This window comes from Phytophthora parasitica (assembly GCF_000247585.1).
Source record: "Phytophthora parasitica INRA-310 unplaced genomic scaffold supercont2.3, whole genome shotgun sequence".
NCBI classification, from domain to species: Eukaryota; Oomycota; class Peronosporomycetes; order Peronosporales; family Peronosporaceae; genus Phytophthora; species Phytophthora nicotianae.
This window is the reverse complement of record NW_008648989.1, coordinates 2,693,349-2,713,133: the sequence shown is the minus strand read 5'-3', so window position 1 is coordinate 2,713,133 and position 19,785 is coordinate 2,693,349. Positions and strand designations below refer to the sequence as shown.

Genomic DNA, 19,785 nt, shown 5'->3' with positions numbered 1-19,785 from the left:
AAACTTGATTGTTACAAATCCATGTGATTTTGGACCAATAGGATTGTAGACTGATGTAAAGACACGCAATTTGAAGTTTACGCCGACCAGAATAATCTGACCAGCTGAACTCAAATAATTGGCGTGGCTGGTCACTGCCATGCCATTGGCCAGATGATCACCACGTCACATCCTGCGTCTGATCTGCAGAAGCACTTGTTGTGGGTCGTAGCCTCGTTTTGCAAATTACTCACCAGCTATTCTACTACCATTAAATGCGCTTTTCCCTGAATTGGGGGGGGGGGGGCATCTTAGCTGGGTGACATCGCCAAAATATGGATGGCAAAGACGAAAGCATGGGTCGGGTTTACAAGTGCTGGGTTCGACGTGGCCGTTCGGATAAGGAAACATCTGAACTCTTGTTGAAGACCGATGTAGCACTGCGCAACCTCTAGCGGATCTTGGACAAACGAGGAATGAGCGTAGAGGATATTTACAAGGTTTGGTGATACCTCAAACAGGACGATCGTGAGATCACCACGTATAGATGGCGTTACAAAAGAAAGCACGAAAACTAACGATGAACTCTACAGAGGTTGGGGACAACGTCGGAAAGAGCAACGGAATATTGTCGAGCTGCTATTCATCAATCAAGTGAATTAATTCAACAACGTAAACTACAGACGATTCCTTCGGTAGTCGTGGCGTTGGGAGCCACCAATTTATTCCTGTCTAAGGGTATTCCTATCCACGAATATACCATAAAAACGGATCCGAGTACCTTCCGTTTGGAACAGTGCACAAAATATACTAATGGAGATGACTGATGTAGCTCGTTACTGGCGATTCGCCCTGTTTTGCTCTCCTATTGCCAGTTTTGCCTCACCACTCAAAGGTATTCTCCTCTCTAGCCCAACCAGTCTTCCTCACACTCACCAATACTCAACGACTGCTATACAAATATGTTAGCACCATGCTCACATATCTAGTTTGTCCCAGAGCTAAATTCATGGGCTCACAGAATCAACGGTCTTGGAAGCTATTGATACGCTGAACAGCACTGGACTCACTTCCGGTCTCGTAGTTGGCCACCAAATCGCGGCACGAGGCGTGTGTCAGTCTACACCCGACCAGGTACTTGCCAGTTGGGTTTTGTGGGGTGAAGACTCTTCAGAAGAGGGTGTTGCCGTCACAGGTGTGCAATTAGAGTGAAGGTTGAGCGCTTTCCGTGATCCTAAAGCTCGAATCACGTCCAAAGAAGTCAAAAGAATAGGCTTCATCGGTTCAACACTCGGATCGGGCTTGGCAGCAATGATGCTCTTGTACAGTTATGACTTTTACATAGTTAAGCACCCCAGAAGAGGAATATTTGAATTCAAATGCATTCCATTTTGCGGTTGAGGAATATTATCGGAAGTTTGTATGTGACTGGTCAACGGGAGACGCTAATTTTATTGCTGTTGAGGGAGTATTCCATTTCTAGGGATTACTACCGAGGGGATCGTCTGCACCATGTTACGTCGATAAAAAGAGAGCACAAGCTCGTTCACCGTAAGTGTGACGCTACCACTAAAAAAAATCAATTAAAAAAAATGAAAATAAAACTGAAAAATAAAGGGCATGGAGACATTTGACTATGCTGGCAAAAGTGTGTGCTGTACCATACAAGTACTTCATTGACCAATTACATGGTTTCAGCGGATTGCAAAGCCACTAGTTTCACAGGATAGGCTCAACCTCCACTTCGATGTGGTGAGGTGCAACCTTCGCGTCGTCCAGCATCATGATGCGCTCCCGATCCTCTTCACTGCACACTGCAGGAGTACGCAGCTTGGCCGTGTACACGCAGGTGCTGGGCTCCTCGATATCGGACAGCTCCATGGGCTCTGGGCCGCATTCCAACTTGACCGTCAGCGATCGGTTCGGGCCGTTCCAGCACTTTTGGCCGTTCGAGAACTTCATCTCCTTCACCGTCACAATAGATTCTTCATCCTCAGTCGACTCGGGGTTCTTGATGTCCTCCATATCGCCCAACTTGGTGTGATCCTGAGTGGCTTTTCCGAAGAAGCAGACCTTGTACTTGTATTGTCCCGCCTCGGACTCCACGCACTTGTCACGCAGAGCGAAGAACAAATGGTCCTCGCCGTAGTTCTTCTCCAGAAGTTTCTGGACGTCAGTGAGCTTCTTCTCCTCCTCCGTCATCTCCTTCTTTGTGTCCTCATGCTGCTTCCGAGTCAACACCGCCTGGACCCACTCGTACCGCTCACTCGCTGCCAGCTCTTCATACAGAAGATCGATGGGGCGAGTCTCCACCTCAGGCAACGTCAGATCTTCCTCCTCCGTCGATTCCTCAGTCTCAGGCGCCGTCGCCGTCTCAGCTGCATCGTCGCCTTCTGCAGCCTCAGCAGCCTTTGCCTTCTTCTCCTCCCGCTCTTCGATCAGCTTTTCAATGCGACGCGTCTCCTTCTGACGAGCCTCGTCACGTTCCCGGAAGGCCTCGTCCTTTTCCTCCATAAGCGTTTTAACCAGCTCTTCCTCGCCTTCGTGCGCTCCCTCGCGCTCCTTCCGGACAATCGGCAGCAGCTCGTGCTTCGCCGAGACGCCATTGCGTCCGATCTCCAAGATAATCGACAGGAGCTGCTCCTTCGACATGTCCAGCAATCCTAATTGCGATAAAATCTCTTTCTTACTAGCTGCAATGCGCTTCGCCTTCTCCTCCATCTCCAGTCGCTCCTCATCCGCCTTCCTCGCTTCCAATTGCTCCACCATAACCTTCAATGACGCCGTTTTAGTCTCAATCCGCTGCTTCTTCTGCTGTTCTTCATCCCAAAGCTTCTGAGCCTCCGCCACCAGAGCAACACGGTCCTCCAGTCCCGCGTCCACCTGCTCGATCAGGTCCTTCTTGTCCGCCTTAAACGCCTCCATCTTCTCCGCGCATTCCGAGACGCAGGACACGCCACTCGCGTACTCGTCTGAGCCATCGCAGCAGTCGCAGATGCCGTCGTTAACGCGTGACGTCGGCACGTCAGCTGAGAAGAAGCCTGCGTTCACACAATGGAATAACGCGGCCGTGTGCGAGCACGCCGACGTGCCCGGCTCGTCGCTGCCGTCCGCGCAGTCGCAGTAGTTGTCATTCAGCCGAGTGAGCTCTAGCCGTTGCTGTCCGTTGTCACAAATGAACTGTGTAGCAAAGATAATAGTTTAGAGGAGTGCGGAATCAGATATGGCGGTGGATTTTGAAGGAATGATGGCGCTGGACGTACACTGGACACGGCGCTGAGCTTGTGCTGCAACTCGGGGGAGATGCCGCGCCAGTCGGAGGCGCGCACACATACGGAGAGCAACGCCAGCGTCGCCGCGAGCCGCAGAACCATGAGGTGACGTGTCAGCAAGTTAGATATTGCTATTGAACGTCAGCTTATCCTTCTTAAGAAGCAACAAAGAGCAACTTAAATAATGTTGCGCAACTTAATTGAGAACAAGCAACTGATCATTGGAGAACTTCAAGCAGGCGCACGTATGTGCACCGTTCTTCATGTGGCTCTCTGCATGTATCGCGATCTCCGTCACTCTCCTCCGCCTACGTGGACGTGGCCGGCAAGTCTGCGGGTGGTGGCCTGTTCAGATGAGGGATAGAAGCCGCATGGCCTCGTGGAGCGTGCTTTTGTGGAGCGACGTCGTGTAATGGCTACATTTATCTGTAGACGAGCAATGCGCTGCAAACAGTTGAGCTCCATTTCAAAGTGTTTGTAGCCGCCAGCGATATTTTTACTATATTGATATGTGCTGCGGTCTGTATCTGGTTTCCTGCGACCAGCTCTTGTCATCTACGACTAAATACTTAAAACTTTTTGAATATCTACTATCTATCTCCGCGCGCATGCCTTGTTGGTTCACTTGCAACATACTGGATGGCACGCGCGCGCCGTGCTCCTAGAAAAAATCTGCGTCCGACACATTCGGGTACTCGATATTCGCGCCGCCCGGATCTGGGTCTGAATCGGGAGAAGCCGCGACGGCGCCGCGCCTTCAAACGTTGACAAACGATGGAGCGCGGAACAACTGCGGCGTGCTGCAATGTGAGACCGGGATGGCGTCGTTTTGCTCTTCGTCACTGCTAAAGAGAAGCGCTTCGAGAATCTCCAGGTCGCTCTGGTCGAACAGCGGGAGATTCGGTGTCGACGGCTGCTGTGGCTGCTGTGTCGGCATCTCCATCGTCGTGAACGTCTGCATCGGCATGCTCATGCTGATCATCATGTTGGGCGGAGACATGGGCTTACCGTCTACTGGACTACGCATGGCACCGACGGGACTCCGCTGCATCCTGTTGCTATAGCGGTAGTTCTGTCCTGCAGCCATGGCGACCGGCGTGAAGCTGTGTGTACGCTGCATCTGTTGCTGTGCCTGGAGTGCCTGCATCTGTTGTGCCTGTTGTTGTCGCTGAAGCTCCTTCTGCTGCTGTTTCATTACGCGGCGCCGGTGATCCAGACGCATCTGATTGCGGTTGGCCTTCTCGCGGTGCATCGCGCAGAACTTGTGCAGACCGCCGCTCTTCTTGTGTGTGCGCTGGTTCTCGCAGCGTTTGCTCGAGTATTGGCAGCGCAGTTCCTCTGGTACATCGGCCGTCGGTGCGCTCCTGTTGTTGATCTGCTCCATCGAATCCTTGGTAAGGTTCACCGGGAACTTATCCGTCATGTTTCGTTGGAGAAGAATTGCTCGTTAATCTTCAGTTGTTTGTTCTTCCTTTTCGGTGCGAGCTGTCACTGGCACTGGGCAAATTGAGTTGTGAGCTGACGAGTTCGTGCCTCCTCACGAGGGTGCGTAGGACAAGCGCCGAACCGTAAACACCGAATGGCCGAACTCGTCATGGCTCGAGATGAGGAAGACGCATACAGGGAGGAACGTCTTCATAACGTCACTGGCACTGGAAATCCAGTGGAATATTTCGCCTCGAAATATCTAGCTTTTTAGGACCTTTCCAGAGATTTGACTGGCTAAAAATTTACTACATTCACTCCTGTTAAGGATGCGAATGATGCTCCTCCATTTTGGACCAATCCTGAAGCTGGAAATTTTCGTAAAACGTCTGGAATTTTCGTCGTGTGCGCCACACCAAGTCTCATGAGAAACTTCGAGACGTTCCCATCTTCCACCCCTTGTCGCACTGGGTCACATGCACGCAAACGGTCTAGCTTACAGCTTATTTCAGAGCCAGACGTATGGGGAGCGGCGGTATCCGCATACTAGCTGAATGTTGGTGGGTAGCTCAAAAATTTCAGTAGTAAGTCGACAACGCAATAAAATGCATATCAAGGCTGGCGGCGGTGGCGCGGTTTTGGAAATACAGGCGCGGCTTCTGGAAGTTCTTTCCTTGCAATAATGTACGACGTATGGAGCTTTCCTTTATATTTGCTTTGGGAGGTACCGCGTCAACCACTTTGTAAGAACTTGAAGTCTGCATGTCTCAGTATAGAGGGATTATTCGGTCTCATAGGTTTTGGTAGTGGATTTCTATGTGACCAGAGGAGACCGGAATAATTCGTCGTGAGTCCCCTCACAAAACTGTTGATACTGTGCGGCACCGCCCAGCATTGGGTGGCCACAAGGCGTCATGGCAGACAAGCCGTTGTGCTAAGTGCAGTCACCACAACAGTTTGCTTGGTGCTGCTGCTGGGATGCAGTGTCCGGAGCCATTTCGGCCAGCGAAGAGAAACTATGTCGTTACGGTGGTGCCTGATACAGCGCAACAACAGCAGCACCGTCGACCAACAGAGAACCAAGCATTTTCGTGAAAATACGTAGTACAACTGCCTTCTGTCAGACGGACGGTTTTCGCTGGTATGATCAGTGTATACCGGCATCAAGCCGGGCTCAAGGCTGAAGTATCCGATACAAGCGGCTGTGAGTCAGCAGTGCTTCGATATGTCTGGATTAAGTCAACGGTGCAGTTTGCTACGCAAGTCTCCACGACTATGGAGTATCCAACGGCAAAAGCTGCCCCAACGGTGAGGGTGACGACGTTTTTGTTGGTTATGTGGCAAGGTATTGCGAGTCCATATTGCACTACATAGTGGACTGTGGACAGCGGACTCTGAACTCCAGCAATAAGACGACACTTTCGCAAGCGCTTGCGGTCGTTATCTGTGGTCGATGCCGCCTCGCACAATCCAGTGAAAAGCATGTTGGGCGTGTCCGCAAGTCATGAAGATGCCGCTCTAGCAATCGTGAAGGACAAGCTCTGCGTGGAGGTTGTACAGATTGCTCGAGCAAAACTGCTGGGGTGTACTAGAAGCAAACGCAGGTGGTAAGCCTTTAATTCAGCTAAACCCGCGGGCATCCGCTGCTAAGGTAGAACGAGCATGCAAATCTCTGTGCAATCCCGACGCAGCGGCTCGGGTATGTATTTTTCTGTTTGTCGCGGAACTAATTTACTCTATGCGGAATCGGAACGAAGGCCAAAAGGGACGGCGGCGATCGCGTGCCGTTGTTTGTGTCGATGCCCTACAGGGACGTGTTGCTAGGTGCCGGGAACGAGCTCATGGACATATACATCCGGTAATCGGCCATGAATGCGGCAGCCTCGCCGTCGCAGTCGTCGTCGTCGTCAAAGAGTATAGCCTCGAGCATCCTTACCTCCTCAGGCGAGAAGTTGCAGATCGGCTCTTTGGGCTCCATAATATTCTTGGCGCTGTTGTACTCCATGGGGGCCTGGGCGGCGTCCATTAAGCGTTTCTTGCGCTCCACCATTTGCTGGCGGATGAGGCGGCGCTTCTGTTGCATGCGCTGCTGGTTCACATTGGCTTTCTTTCGGTGAAAATCGCAGAGTTTGTGCAGGTCACCGTTGTCCTTCACCGCGCGGTGGTTGTTGCAGAGCTTGCTCGGGTACGAGCAACGCACTTCTGTTGGCAATAACGGGGTGGTCTGCTGGTTGTTAGCGGGGGTTGAGGCAGCGGTGCTATTAGTCGACATGGCTGGATTTGGGTGGCTGTTTGTGTCTATGTAGGAGTAACTAAACGCTCGTCGATGACGTTCGTTTGTTTGGTAAATGCGCTGTTGGAGGCGAATTGAATAATGGTGATCGCTTCAGACGTCAACCCCCGCCTTATTGTTCTGGGTGCTACGCCGGCCGATCCGCTTACTTGCCGTAGGCGCAACATGGAGTCAAGCCGGCCACACACAGACCACCGCTACTGCACCAAGAGTAATGACGATGCATCGACCACAGCGCTGGGCTGCTCGAGCGCAAACGTACTCTACTGAACCGTTCGACGCGAGCTTCGGGGGGCAGTCAAGTTGCCGTTCAGAGCACTTCTTGGACCACCTCCATGTTAGTCACTGAAGCCGGTACAGTCGAAATTCGGCGATAGTCCTATGTTGCCCATGCTACTATTAGTGGAGACGATACCTTCTAAGAGAAGGTGTCGCGGTGTAATACAGATTGTCTCGCTTGCCCGATTGTAGCTACTAGCAGCGCGGTGTATGCAGCCTCAAGTTGGCAAGTGCCCAGCGCTCTGTCCGGCATGTAGACATACGCCATAGAATGGCTGTGCCGCCCTTGAGCACTTTTCAGAATCTTGCCTCTTTTTCCTGGTCATTGGTACCCACCGATGAAGCGTGAAAAGGTGCTCGAGATGCAGTGCGGTTGGCTCCATGATCCGGCTCACTCTGCTACGCAGGACTTGTTTGTTTATAGTCTTTAAAAAATCAAGATCGCGGAGTGCGACTGTTTAATTTAAAACTCTCTGCACCAAGAACAACTTGACCATGTGGAGGTGAGCACAGCAGACTAGGCCAACGATGAAAGCTGCTTGGTGCCGCAGTGACAACTGCGTGGGTGCTGATACTACAGCTACCTCTTGACACCGCGGCGCCACGCCTCAAATTGGCTGTCGGCAAAACCAGCCAAGTGTCGAGTTTTATTTTAGCGTAAGTAACAACTCCTTGTGTGGGCGGGCGATCCAGTGGAAACATAGCTCCGGACGTTCATTAGCTCCACCAGACCAGTGAACGTTCGTGGAGTATCGTTAAGGGAAGTTTAATTGCAGCATCGGCGGGTTCCAAAGAGTTCGGGTGCCGGTAAAGTACGTCTGCAGCAACTACATCTACCCCCAAGAGCTCACAGTCGTCGATGCACCCTACAGCCGTTTTGTAGCCTCAAAACGAAAACTGCACACGGTTGCTCTATCTTCTGCTTCTTGCATTCTCCTCTCCAGAGCGGTACACATCAGGTTGAGCGTGTACGGCACTCACACCGGCATACTTTGATGTCCGTCACAGTCTATCGTTAACACCGTTGTCAAGTTGGTGAAATTGCTCATGAGTTGTGAGTCACAGCTCTCAATACTCTGACATTAGCTTCTCTCGGTCTGTGTGAATCCACACAGTATTTGTTGGAGTAATGCGTAATTCATGAGCATTGTGTACCTTGCCCCCCCCCCCCCCTGTCTGGAGAGGGTCAGTAGTATTCATTGTGTATACCTCATTTGTCGACTTCCTGTTCTCACGATCGACGCACTTTTTCCCAGCTTATCTCAGGTCATTATGGACCCCCCTTGCTGATGTACAATAACATTTCTCGGTGCAGAGCCACTAGTGGCCACGAAGAACCGTGTTAAGATCTCGTGAGGCAGTCTCAACTCGACGTTTGCAATTTAATTCGGTTTTGGGGCTCAAAGCATGATCACATTACCAATACATGGACACCACGAACATAGTTGCATGTTCGGCTCTAGGCTAGGTGAACTGCCAGTGTGCTGGATATTCTGCTTCGGAGCTACATGAACACCAGCGATGCCATCCTCTACATTGGAATCCAAATTAGATTCGCCGATCTTGATTGGTCCAATCACTTCAACTTGACGTTGTATCGTTGTAGAGATCTGCTTGAAGCCTTTCAGCAAACAGAAGTTTCGATGCTCGCGCTGCCTTAATTTCAGAGCGTAACCTGCGAGCCCAGTTGATATCGCTGCTTGCGGGCGTATGTGTACAAGTGTCCGGAGGTCATTGCCGACACTGTCGGCGACAGGCCTCTTTCTACATTTGCCAAACTCATTGGTAGCTTCAACCACCGTCAAGAGATACCAGACCACCGCTACGACGTTAACGCCTTTAACGGCTATCGCGAAGTTCGAACGTTGATTCTAGTTACCGTTATTATATTTAAAGTGTCTTATCAAGATATAATATTGCAGTGTACAGCTAAGGTTACATCGTGTGAGCTTTGAGCTCTCAACAGTTAGAACACTGCTTAGCTGGAAGCAAACTTTACAAGCGGTAAGATTCACTGCCACATCTGCGTTAGCGGAGTTGTATGTCATGTCACTGACCAACGCAAGCATCACATTTACTTGTATCATTCGTATCCAAGAAGATACAATGTATCATACAAGTTGTATCTTCTTGGATACGTTATTTAGACCGTCTCGTTCTGCGGGTTTGATGTGCTGATGCAAAAGTTTTGTTTTTAGACTCTTGCTACAATATTTATCGCCTCGAGAATGAGTGCCTAGTTAGGCACCTAACCGTGATCTCCACTAAAAACATGCGAAGGTGAGAACGCTTTCTTTAGATAATATGGTTTGCTTCCGCCGAGCTATTTATGATGGAGCAACATGCACAATCCCTTGGCAACGTCGCGTGTGTGTTGTAGTTCAGACTTACATCGCGCCTTCATATAGCAATTAGCACCAACCGGCAATGACCAAGACCATACTTCGCGCGGACACTCCGACGGACGTGTCGGCCACGAACTCCATCTTCGAGATCCTCTTCAAGCACAAAGAGGATCATGATAACCCGCAGGAAGAAGAGGACCCTTGTATCTCCAAGGAAAAAGAACCGCAACGTCAACTATTGGTACCGACCAAGCAGCCTACGGTAAAAGAGCCTGAGCATCAACTGTTTGTTCCGGTCAAGCAGCCAACCTTGCTCGCGGATCTTCACTTGCTTCAGCAACTGACTCAACAGCTCCAGGCGGCAACTCTGAACACGGCTAGCAACAATCACGACGATGATAACACCTCCTCGATGAATACTCGTAGTACTGAGATCATGGCTACTCTCTACTGCCGCCGCGCTGCTGCATTGCTGGCGTTTGTCGACTACGACGCCTCTAGTTCAATTCCCCTTGACCTTCTAGCCTCGAGTCCGTCAGCTAGTACCAGCAAGGACGAAGCAAACCAACCTGCACCGATGCTGGAGGCGGTGCGACAGGCGCTTCAAGACTCTCAAGCTGCTGCGGCACTTACCTCGAACAACGCAACACTTGCCAAAGCCCACTTACTATCGGCTTATTGCTCACGTAGTCTGGGAGAGCTCTCCCATGCCCGCGTCTTCACGGCACTAGCGGCAACGGCGTTACCAAGTAGCACCACAATTACGAACTTGGCTGAGCAGCTAGATGTAGAAGCTCGCGCTGGTGTAGCAAACCTCTTGCCCAAATTGCGAATGACGTCTGCAACTCTGTCAACTCTAGCAACAAGCAGCGCAGCAACTACCTTAAGCCAGAACGAAGAAGAGGAAAACAACAACGATCACACGGAGCAAAATATTTCATCGCCCACTTCACAGATGCCTACGCTCCCGATCGAGCAAAGCTCGTTCTGGATCCAAGTAGCCACACATTTCCAAGTATTGGAAGAAGCAGCGCTCTCGTCTTGGCTGGTTAAACTCGAGCGTCTAATGCACCTGAACGTCCACCATTGTTGCGCCCAACCTTCCGAGACAATTAAACTGGACGCCGCACTCCAGGCTACACTTGCTACGTTAGCTCGCCTGCTTCAGAGTAGTGCTGCGTGTTCAACACTTGGTCTCAACATGACAGACGATGAGGCAGCGAGAACACTTGAGAAGCTCCAACAAGCTGCTGCATCTTCGCCGCAAACGGTAGTACAGAACCGCACAGCCAGAAAATGGATCGTGCAGACCTGGGCTCCAGCAGTGCGACGTGTAGTGGTATCTGCGTCTAAGTCGCCACTTATCGACTTGTCTGGAGACGTTTTATTGATGCTGTCGCGCCTTCTGCATGCATCCGGAAGCTGGCGGCAGTGCACCGCGATGGCCCACAGCTTGGCGTACACTGAAATGAGCTACGACCTAGCGAAGCTCTTCCGTGGGAATTTCACAGACCCTACAGCATGGACGCGCCTGGAGATGCAGTGTGCCGAAGCCTACGCCACAGCACAACTACAGCGAAGTGCTGGACACAACGAGGCGCGAAAGATATTCCAAGAAACGCTGCAGGCCGCGCTTCAAGTCGGAGACCAGGAGTATGAGCTGCGATCGCGTCTTCATGTGGCAAGGACGCTCCGGCTTAAGAATGAACCTGAGATCGCGCACGCTGAGCTAGTCCAGCTTCTGGAGCGCAGTCGGGCGCTGAAGGACGTGCACTTTGAAGCAATTGCAGAGTATGAGCTGGGCGAAAATTTCGTGCGGCAACAAAACATCGAGGCAGCACTCGATCATTTCCAAGCAGCGCAGGCACTGTGCAACCGCACAGCCAACTGCGCGAACTCGTGGCGTTCCTCATCTATTCAGCAGGCTATCGATTTCTACGCGCGTTTAAGACCCACGGTTCGTCGCGGAGCCATGCGCTGCAGCGTATCGAGTCTCCTGTGCCCTGTCAATGACAAGGAGAAGGACAATGACGAGTCCGAAGCCCAAGAGAACGAAGAGAATGACAAACAAGAGGAGGAAGAGAACCAACGTCCTCAGCGGCGCCAAGCATTTTGTCGTAAGGAGACGTCGCTACAGCCGCGCTCGTTGATGAGCATGCTCTTGAACTCGACCGAGACAAACGCGCTGTATGGCCCGAAGCCGAAGCGCACGACGTCCTGGCGCGATACCGTATACGCGACAACGTGGCCTGGTGGCTGCATCGCTGAAGAAGTCACGCAGTAAGCAAGCGAAGTAGAACATTTATAAGAATACAGCTCATTCATTCATTCTTGCTTCGACCATCACTGCAACTTGAAGTTGTCCTTTGTGGTCCACACAACGCACCCCACACGCTTTTGTCCAATCCGTGTCAAATATTTACTCATTTCGCATTTCACTGGTCAAAACATGAGCCACACGAGCCACTCAGATCGTCGGAAAAGTGTTTCTTATCACCGAACTTAACTTCAGCCCCACATCTGATTGGTCGGTTCGAAATCCATGTCTTACATAGTTTGACACAGTCTTGAACAAAAGGGGGAGCTCAAACGAGCGGCTCTGAACCACAGACACCCAGACTCGCCGCCCCACAGTAGAGCAAGAACGACAGGATGGTCATGATGATTCTCGTCAAGAACTCGGCGCCCGTGCTCAAGTGAGTAACTCCACCGTCTTCTTTAGACTCTATGCTATCCATCCATGCCGGTTGCACGCTCTACTCGCCACCGTATCGATCGCTAGCAGCACTTTTACCCGCGGTGTTTAACTCCGCATAGGATCGCTACGAGTCGAGTGACGCAACCACAACGACAAACACTCTAACGTTGTTGCAATCTGTATTGCTACTCGCAGGACCGTCGGCCAGCAGGCCCGCGGCATGGCCACGGAGAAGCAGATTCTGCAGCGTATTACGGCCACGTCCAACATCGCCAAGATCACCAAGTCGATGAAGATGGTGTCGGCCGCCAAGATGCGTGGCGCTGAGAACCGCATGAACGCTGGCCGCCCCTTCACCGCGTGGCTGGACAACGTTAAGGGCGCTCACGACCGCACCGTCGAGACTGACGGCGTGGCTCCGGCCGAGGAGCTTGAGGGCGACAACCTCTTCGTCGTCGTCTCGTCGGACCGTGGTCTGTGCGGTGGTATCAACTCGGGTATTGCCAAGACCACCCGCAAGCAGATCGCTGGCATCGAGGACCGCTCGCAGATCTTCGTGATCGGTGACAAGGCCCGCGCTCAGCTGCGTCGCGACCTTGGCGACAACATCCGCGGCAACGTCACGGAGACGTACCAGTCGCCCCCCAACTTCACGGTGGCCAGTGCCATCGCTGAGGCTGTGATTGCCTCGGCCCCGTCGGAGTCGGAGAAGGTGCACGTGCTGTACAACAAGTTCAAGTCGGCCATCTCGTACATGCCGTCCGTGCGCTCGCTGGCCGTGCAGCCGGACTCGGACGCCTTCGACCTGTACGAGCTCGAGCCTGACAACAAGGACGAGCTGCTGGCCGACCTCAAGGAGTTTGAGATCGCCACCGCCATCTTCCAGGGCATGATCGAGAACTCGACCAGTGAGGAGTCGTCCCGTATGGCTGCTATGGAGAACGCTACCACCAACGCCGAGGAGCTCATTGGCTCGCTCACGCTCGTGTACAACAAGGCTCGTCAGGCCCGTATTACCACCGAGCTGATTGAAATTATTTCGGGTGCCGCCTCCCTGGACGGTTAAGTACATTCACGAGCCCGGAACGGAACGGATGCTCGCGCGAGATGAACTTTTCCCAGTTTGTAGCTAGGAATGGGACGGCAAACGCGAGCATGACATCGAGGAATTACGAGCAGCAAGAAGCGTTGGTGTCGACGGAAATAAACAGCAAAACCATCTCCTCGACTGCTATTTACCTTCAATTGTTGAATGTGCTGCAAATACTACATGTGGTAAAATAGTATTGATCACGAGTCGGAACTGAAGAGTGTGAATGCTATGACCGTTAAATGGATTCGGTGACACGAGACACATGACAGAGGTAAAATAGTGTTTGTATGGCATAGGCGCTTATTGTTTCAGGTGCAGGCAACGAAATAAAGCATCTATCACTGCAGTCGCACACCTTAGACGGCTCCAGCGGTGGTCGTCGACCTGCTTGGCTAGCAACGTGCTGTTTCTCTTAGTTCTTGGAGAAGTACTCGGTGACCTGGTCCATAACGAGCCACTGGATACCGTACGACGGGCACAGACGAGCAAGACGCGGCACTAGACCCTTGTACAGTGCGCTGACACCCTCCTCCTTGGCAATCACGGCCATGGCATCCACCATGCCCTTGTACTTGCCGCCAGCACCGGCAGCAGCCTCCTGCGCCATAAGACGGGTCTTAACCACATCCATGGGGCAGTTAATGCACGGGCCGGGAATGGCACCAATCATACCGGTAAGACCGCTCTTCCACGCCGGCAACGAGTCGCCGTCCTGGATCTTCCACACGTGCTTCTTGATGAAGTTGTTGGACCAGAAACTACACGCCTGGTTAAGACCCTGGCGACCGATAGTCGGGGCCAGACCCTTCCACAGTGCAAGCGGACCCTCGTGCTTGATAACCGTGACGGCAGTGTGCACCGGACCACGGTACTTGGGGATCTCTCCCTTGACGATATCCTGGCCCTGCAGACGCGTCTTGATGACCTCGAACGGCGTCACAATGAGCACAGCTTCAGTGGCACCAGCCAACGCACCAGCAACGAACTCATTGGCGCCGCTAACCTGGCCGTTCTTGTCCGACAGCATGCGACGGAAGATGGCGTTGAAGTAGAAGCGCGTACCATTCTTGAGCACAACTGCACAAAAGTCGCAATAAAAATCACAATAATTATGTTAGTTGCCATATGTTAAATAACAAGCAGCAATTAACTGAAAACTTACCGTGAGTTGTCCATGGGATGAAACCCTTGAATAGACCCTTGGGGCCTTCAGCAGCGAACAGCTTCTTGCCGCAGTCGACCATACCGCGGTACTGGCCGGTCTTGTCGAGCTGCATACGGGTCTTGGTCACATCCAGAGGCGTAAGGATCAGAGCCTCAATGACGCCTGAAAGCGCACCGCCGAAGAACTTAACGGTGGGCGACACCTTCTTGACCTGGCCGTCCTTGTCGGCAGGTAGCGGGGCGCGCAAACCGCCCTCACCCACCTCGACGCTGGCCTTCCACCAGTTCTTGGAGAGCTGACGGACATCCGGATCCCACAGGAAGTGCTCGAGTGCCGTGGGAGACGCCATTTTGGAACGTAGCAGCAAGTACAGATACTTGAAGTCAGCCTCGTGCACGCGGTGTGCGTCACGCGGGTGCAACTCCTGGATCATACTAGTAGCCTCCTGGAGAGTGACAGTGACGCCCAAGGCTTGCAGACCATTCTGCAGATCCTCATCTACGAGGTAGCCCTTGCTCTCCTTGTCGAAAGAGCGGAAGGTCTTGAGGATGAACGCCTCGTGCAACGCGTGGAAGTCGTCGTACGTCAGCTGGCCCTGGTTCTTAGGGTCCAGACGCTTCATGAGTTCTCCCACATCATCTGCAGACAGCTTGACTCCAGCCACACGCAAGCCGCGCTGGATGTCGATGGCATTCACCTTGCCGTCCATGTCGGTGTCCACACGTGCGAAGGCCTCGCGCAGTAGCTGGTCCACCGTCACGCGCGAGTTGCGACGCACGAGTCTGGCGCGCTGCTCGGCCTTGGCCTCATTGGGGTTGCTAGCGTCGACCATGATGGTGTGAGTCTATGTGGAGGAGGAAGGCTTCGGCTCGCGGGAGGGAGATTGGAAGTGGGGAAGCGGAATCCTGGTGGTTCGCTCTGGTGCTTTGTTGCGAGCCGAAACTGCCCCAAGTGCGAATCGACGCACCCCATCTCGCCTCTTGTGCTTGAATACTCAGAGTACTGGCGTATACGAAGTATACAAGTGCTCGACTGAGTACCAGCGCTTTTGCCCAAATCTGAAGTTCGTGATTCGCGATGGTTTGAGTGAGCCAATACATGTTATGGAAACAAGTTTAAATTACGCCCGCTCAGTGCCTGCGGAGAATCGACTGCAATCGAGGCAGCATGCTGTTCTGCTTGCCGCAAGAGGCAATTAGACCAAAAGTCACATAATTCAGTACTCCGACAGTTGAGCTGGATAATTGTATCTTAACCGGCTATACCCAGCGTATATTTCTGCTTGGGGTGTCACGGGTTTTGATTGGTCAAATACCGCTGGCTAAAACGTGCTGCATCTTCAAGAGCGACGAGCTCCAATCTCGTCGCCCGCGTCACCACGATGGAATTGCTGCACGAACTTCGTGCCACGAAGCCCTGACAAGAGACGTCCAAACGAAAGCCCTCACTTTGCAAGCAATGATAGTGATATTTGCTACGGCAATGCTTGAGCGTTGGCAACGTCAGGCACAAAGACCCGTGGACGCGTCAAGCTGGAAATATGCTACACACCAAATTGGAAATATTATTTGTTGTTGGTTGAAGTTGGTGCCTCGTCACATGGTCGAATAAGCGATTGTATTGTGTCAAGCAATGCCATGTTCGTCACGTTCTGCTTTTCGCGCAGACGTGCATCCATACTGAACTGTTCGATGCCGAGCAGGAGCCACCCGTGGCGTGAATAATAGCAGCGACAAACGGCTCGAACGAAATTCGTGTCGTCCTCTACCAGCAGTGCCCAATGGTGAGTACTATGAGTACAAAACGACTGGCCGAGATGCAAGAAAATCGAGCGTTTCAGCGTTGAACGGCAATGAAAAAAAGCATCTGGTCGTCGGATATGATGAACTCGCTGACTCGTAGCATTACACCTACTACGTAGTAGCAGTTTGCTTTCGCAAGCAATAGTAGAGGAGAAATTGACTACTAAGTACATGTCGATTTGAGCTCCGCGTTGTGGCTAGGCAATTTTAGTGGTGTGGCCTGCTGTTCGGAGAGCGGTCGACTACGGCGGATGAATTAATAAAGCCTCCTTTGGGTTTTGCCCGACCATCGATGAACGTTGAGGGAAATCCGTGAAGATGCAATATTGTGTGCACCACACCACTCAAATTTGAAAAACCGCGGGCAACCGATTTGGGTCCACGCGCCCAGGACGGGACGTGCCGCTTCGCCATGCTAAGCCGCGTTGACGACACGCGCGTGTTCGAGAATTCCGAGGACGTGGTCATCCGATCCTCCAGTCGCCGCATCTCGCGTCAGCAGCAGCTCAACGGCGCGCAGCATCAGCCGCGCAATCGCGACACAGACGAGATCGAAGAGGACGAACAACTGCACCCGCAACATCCCTATCGCATGCGCAAGCGCGTATTGCAGCAGGAATACAAAGATTTCCACCATTTAGGACATGTCGGCGATCAGATTCTTGTGCCACAAAGAAAACGGGAGAATAACAGACCCATGGAGTTCGTTTTCCTGTCTTCGGGCGAGATCAGAGCCAGGGAAGACTGCCCACCAGGCTTGGAACTGCCCAAACTACAGCAGAATCATGACGCAAACTTCGACAAAAGACTGGAGTATCAAACTGACGGATATTCGAGTGAGGAGGAAGAAGACATGGAATATCAGAGCCTGAACAGCACGCGTAAACCTGCGATGAAGGCGTCTAGACAACATATTCGAAGGCAGCCTATTGGTCGACAACGTGACGAGCGGTTTGATTCATCGTCATCTTCATCAAGGCAATCAGAGTCGTCCGTGTCGGAAGATGCGGATGTATCGTCAGATGACGACGCATCGATTGCATCCAAGGTGTCTGAGGAGATTGAACAGCGTCTAAAGAAACTCCAAGTGCACAGTAGACGACAAGCACGTAGCGTCGAAAGCCACGGCAACACTCACGAGCGGCGTTCCGGCGCCAAGGCAGCAAGAAATCGTGTTAGAAGGACGCCAAGCCATTCATTGAAACTAGACCACCTCCGCACCGATGGAAGGTCGGACTATGCCAATGATAAATTTCGCTCTCACCGCTCAGCATCCAGTCGTGAAGAGAAGTCTCCATGTAGCGACGCTACTCGAGACTCTAAGCAGCGCCCAACACCTTTGCAGCAGCTATCCCCAGTGTCACAAGCAGAGGATACAAACGATGTACCCACTCGTCGACCTAGGCGCTCTCCAAAGATGGAAGTGAGTCATTTGGATTCAAATGAGAAGGACAAACCCACAGCTAGCGCGAGGAGAGAGGAGAAGATGGTTGATCGATTGGAATCGGAGTTACAGAAGGAGAAGAAGCGAGTGTTGGAGAAGATGACTCAGTTGCTAGACGAACAGGGCAAAAACCAGCAGCTTCGTGACCGAATTGAAGCGTTGGAGGCACAGCTAACAGCGAAAGACAGCGATTTCAGTACGAAGCTTCGAGAAGTGGAGCGTGCACACGAAGAACAGGTCCAGTCAACCGAGAAGAAACAAGCTGATCGTATAAACGCACAAGAGGAACAAGTTCGTGTACAAGAAGCCACTATTGCTCGTTTAAAACAAGACAAGGACCAGCTTAAAGCGGCTATCAAACAACTCAAGAAGACGTCGAGTAACCCGTCTAATGGCCAGTGTATGGATAACAGCGAAGCGAAGAATTTAAAGTCAGAACTTGACGAAATGACTCGACTTCTCCAAGACTTTTTGGCGAAACTGGAGCGCTGGAAGGAGAATACGAAGAAAGAGCTGCAAAGTTGCAAAGATATAAGCGATCTACCTGCTTTACTCGAGCAGAAATGGCAGGATTTTCCGCAGTTCTCGGGAATATCAACAAGATCACACAAGGAAGCCACGAGCTCTTTATCTGAACAACAATCGACACCCGGAACGGAGGAGCAAGATGCTGTTCTCTTCTTGAAAAAGAGATTGCGTCAGCGTGAAGAAGAACTGCGCCAGACTCACGTCAAATTCGGCGAGTTGAAGGAGATCTGTGCCCGACAATGTGTTCGCGAGGCTGACCTGCAGAACTTTATCAACGAGCATCGTTTGCGTGGTAACCTCATTATTCGCAAGACCAGTGATACCAAACAAAACGAGACTAATAACCAAGAACCTGTACAAGATGATCAAGACGAACGACGCAGTGCCAAGCTGAAGATGATTTCGAGTCGAGGAACGAACACACCGGCGATTTATAACGAAGACGAAGATTTTGTTAATGACGAATATTCGGACAACCAGCAAGATAACGACTATGGAGAAGAGTATGAGTACCCAGTGCGAGCACCCACGGTGTTCGTTCAAGTTGGTCGCGACGGTGTGTATGAGCATGCGTCGTCTACAGACTCGGCGGTGGCGCAGAAGCTCGCGGCTGATAGAAAGCAAGGAAAGAGGAAGAAACAGCAGCGAGTTGAGCGTATTCGCTTGGTACCGTCACCGAGTCTGGCTCAGAAATACGAACGAGTACCCACACCGACTACGACGGCACGGAGGAAGAAATCTGCTCAGTCGTTGCAGTCGTCTGCGTCACGACCTCATCCAGTCATGCTCGGTGAGTGTCCGCCTGGATGCGGAAGTCGCCCTTCCTTCATGAACAGGAAATCGCCAACTACAGCACGAGCTAAAACAGCCAAGAGATCGGTAGCTACATCCACATCCAGAGGAGCTGTCGGGGTTGTTCGCCCTTGGATGTAACCTGCTAAGAAAATCGGGTTTTGATTTTTTTTTACGTGACATAAATTACAGGGTAATTTAATGTTTAGGCGAAGTTTCGCGGCATGGTGTCGTCGCCATGCAATGCCACCAAGCGGTCGTAGGCTTCGGCAGCGTCTTTCGGCGTCCAGAAGTCTCCACCCACGATCGTGTGGCCGCCCACCTCGAGCTCGGCGCTGTATTTCTTAATCTTGGTAGCGTTGAAGCGTACGCCCAGGAATTCGTTCGCTGCTTCGTTCTCCGTCTCAGCCACATGCGCGTCCTCCACCCTGCAGCTCTTGGTAATAGCGGGTAGCGCTGACGTCTGTAGTGTACGTGTCAGTCGGACTAGAGGCGCCTGAAATGCGCGGCGCACCAATAGCGAATTCATACTGTGTGCTGGTGAAGAATGTCTTCGTGTCTTATTGCGCTAGACGTATTCGAGAATGCCGGCAGCAGCATCTTGACTTTGTTGCTGAGTTTCCTAATCGAGGTGGTGACGCCTGCGTCGTTTCTCTGAGTTGAAGCTTGA

At 52.0% G+C, this 19,785-nt stretch overlaps 8 protein-coding genes across 8 annotated transcripts; 3 read left to right on the top strand and 5 right to left on the bottom strand.

Annotated features, from left to right (window-relative positions):
• Positions 1-1,698: 1,698 nt before the first annotated feature.
• PPTG_01999 (hypothetical protein) lies at positions 1,699-3,353 on the bottom strand (the record flags this gene model as incomplete). The annotated part of the gene is made up of 2 exons (XM_008895393.1): positions 1,699-3,159; positions 3,243-3,353. The coding sequence occupies 2 exons, from the start codon at positions 3,351-3,353 to the stop codon at positions 1,699-1,701; spliced, it is 1,572 nt and encodes a 523-aa protein (XP_008893641.1).
• Positions 3,354-4,008: 655 nt separating this feature from the next.
• On the bottom strand, positions 4,009-4,674 carry PPTG_01998 (hypothetical protein; the record flags this gene model as incomplete). Its single annotated transcript, XM_008895392.1, has 1 exon — positions 4,009-4,674. One exon carries the CDS (start codon positions 4,672-4,674, stop codon positions 4,009-4,011), a length of 666 nt encoding a protein of 221 aa, XP_008893640.1.
• Positions 4,675-6,480: 1,806 nt separating this feature from the next.
• PPTG_01997 (hypothetical protein) lies at positions 6,481-6,948 on the bottom strand (the record flags this gene model as incomplete). Its single annotated transcript, XM_008895391.1, has 1 exon — positions 6,481-6,948. The coding sequence occupies one exon, from the start codon at positions 6,946-6,948 to the stop codon at positions 6,481-6,483; it is 468 nt and encodes a 155-aa protein (XP_008893639.1).
• A 2,727-nt stretch (positions 6,949-9,675) lies between these two features.
• PPTG_01996 (hypothetical protein) lies at positions 9,676-11,936 on the top strand (the record flags this gene model as incomplete). The annotated part of the gene is made up of 1 exon (XM_008895390.1): positions 9,676-11,936. One exon carries the CDS (start codon positions 9,676-9,678, stop codon positions 11,875-11,877), a length of 2,202 nt encoding a protein of 733 aa, XP_008893638.1. The 3' UTR covers positions 11,878-11,936.
• Positions 11,937-12,155: 219 nt separating this feature from the next.
• On the top strand, positions 12,156-13,736 carry PPTG_01995 (ATP synthase F1, gamma subunit). Its single transcript, XM_008895389.1, has 2 exons — positions 12,156-12,289; positions 12,487-13,736. The coding sequence occupies exons 1-2, from the start codon at positions 12,246-12,248 to the stop codon at positions 13,355-13,357; spliced, it is 915 nt and encodes a 304-aa protein (XP_008893637.1). The 5' UTR covers positions 12,156-12,245; the 3' UTR covers positions 13,358-13,736.
• Positions 13,648-15,581, bottom strand: PPTG_01994 (hypothetical protein). The gene is made up of 2 exons (XM_008895388.1): positions 14,547-15,581; positions 13,648-14,461 (listed from the first exon to the last, which is right to left on the bottom strand). Exons 1-2 carry the CDS (start codon positions 15,379-15,381, stop codon positions 13,797-13,799), a joined length of 1,500 nt encoding a protein of 499 aa, XP_008893636.1. The 5' UTR covers positions 15,382-15,581; the 3' UTR covers positions 13,648-13,796.
• Positions 15,582-16,714: 1,133 nt separating this feature from the next.
• Positions 16,715-19,658, top strand: PPTG_01993 (hypothetical protein). The gene has a single exon (XM_008895387.1). The coding sequence runs from the start codon at positions 16,764-16,766 to the stop codon at positions 19,254-19,256; it is 2,493 nt and encodes an 830-aa protein (XP_008893635.1). The 5' UTR covers positions 16,715-16,763; the 3' UTR covers positions 19,257-19,658.
• Positions 19,252-19,766, bottom strand: PPTG_01992 (hypothetical protein). The gene has a single exon (XM_008895386.1). It carries the CDS (start codon positions 19,642-19,644, stop codon positions 19,321-19,323), a length of 324 nt encoding a protein of 107 aa, XP_008893634.1. The 5' UTR covers positions 19,645-19,766; the 3' UTR covers positions 19,252-19,320.
• Between the last annotated feature and the right edge of the window lie 19 nt (positions 19,767-19,785).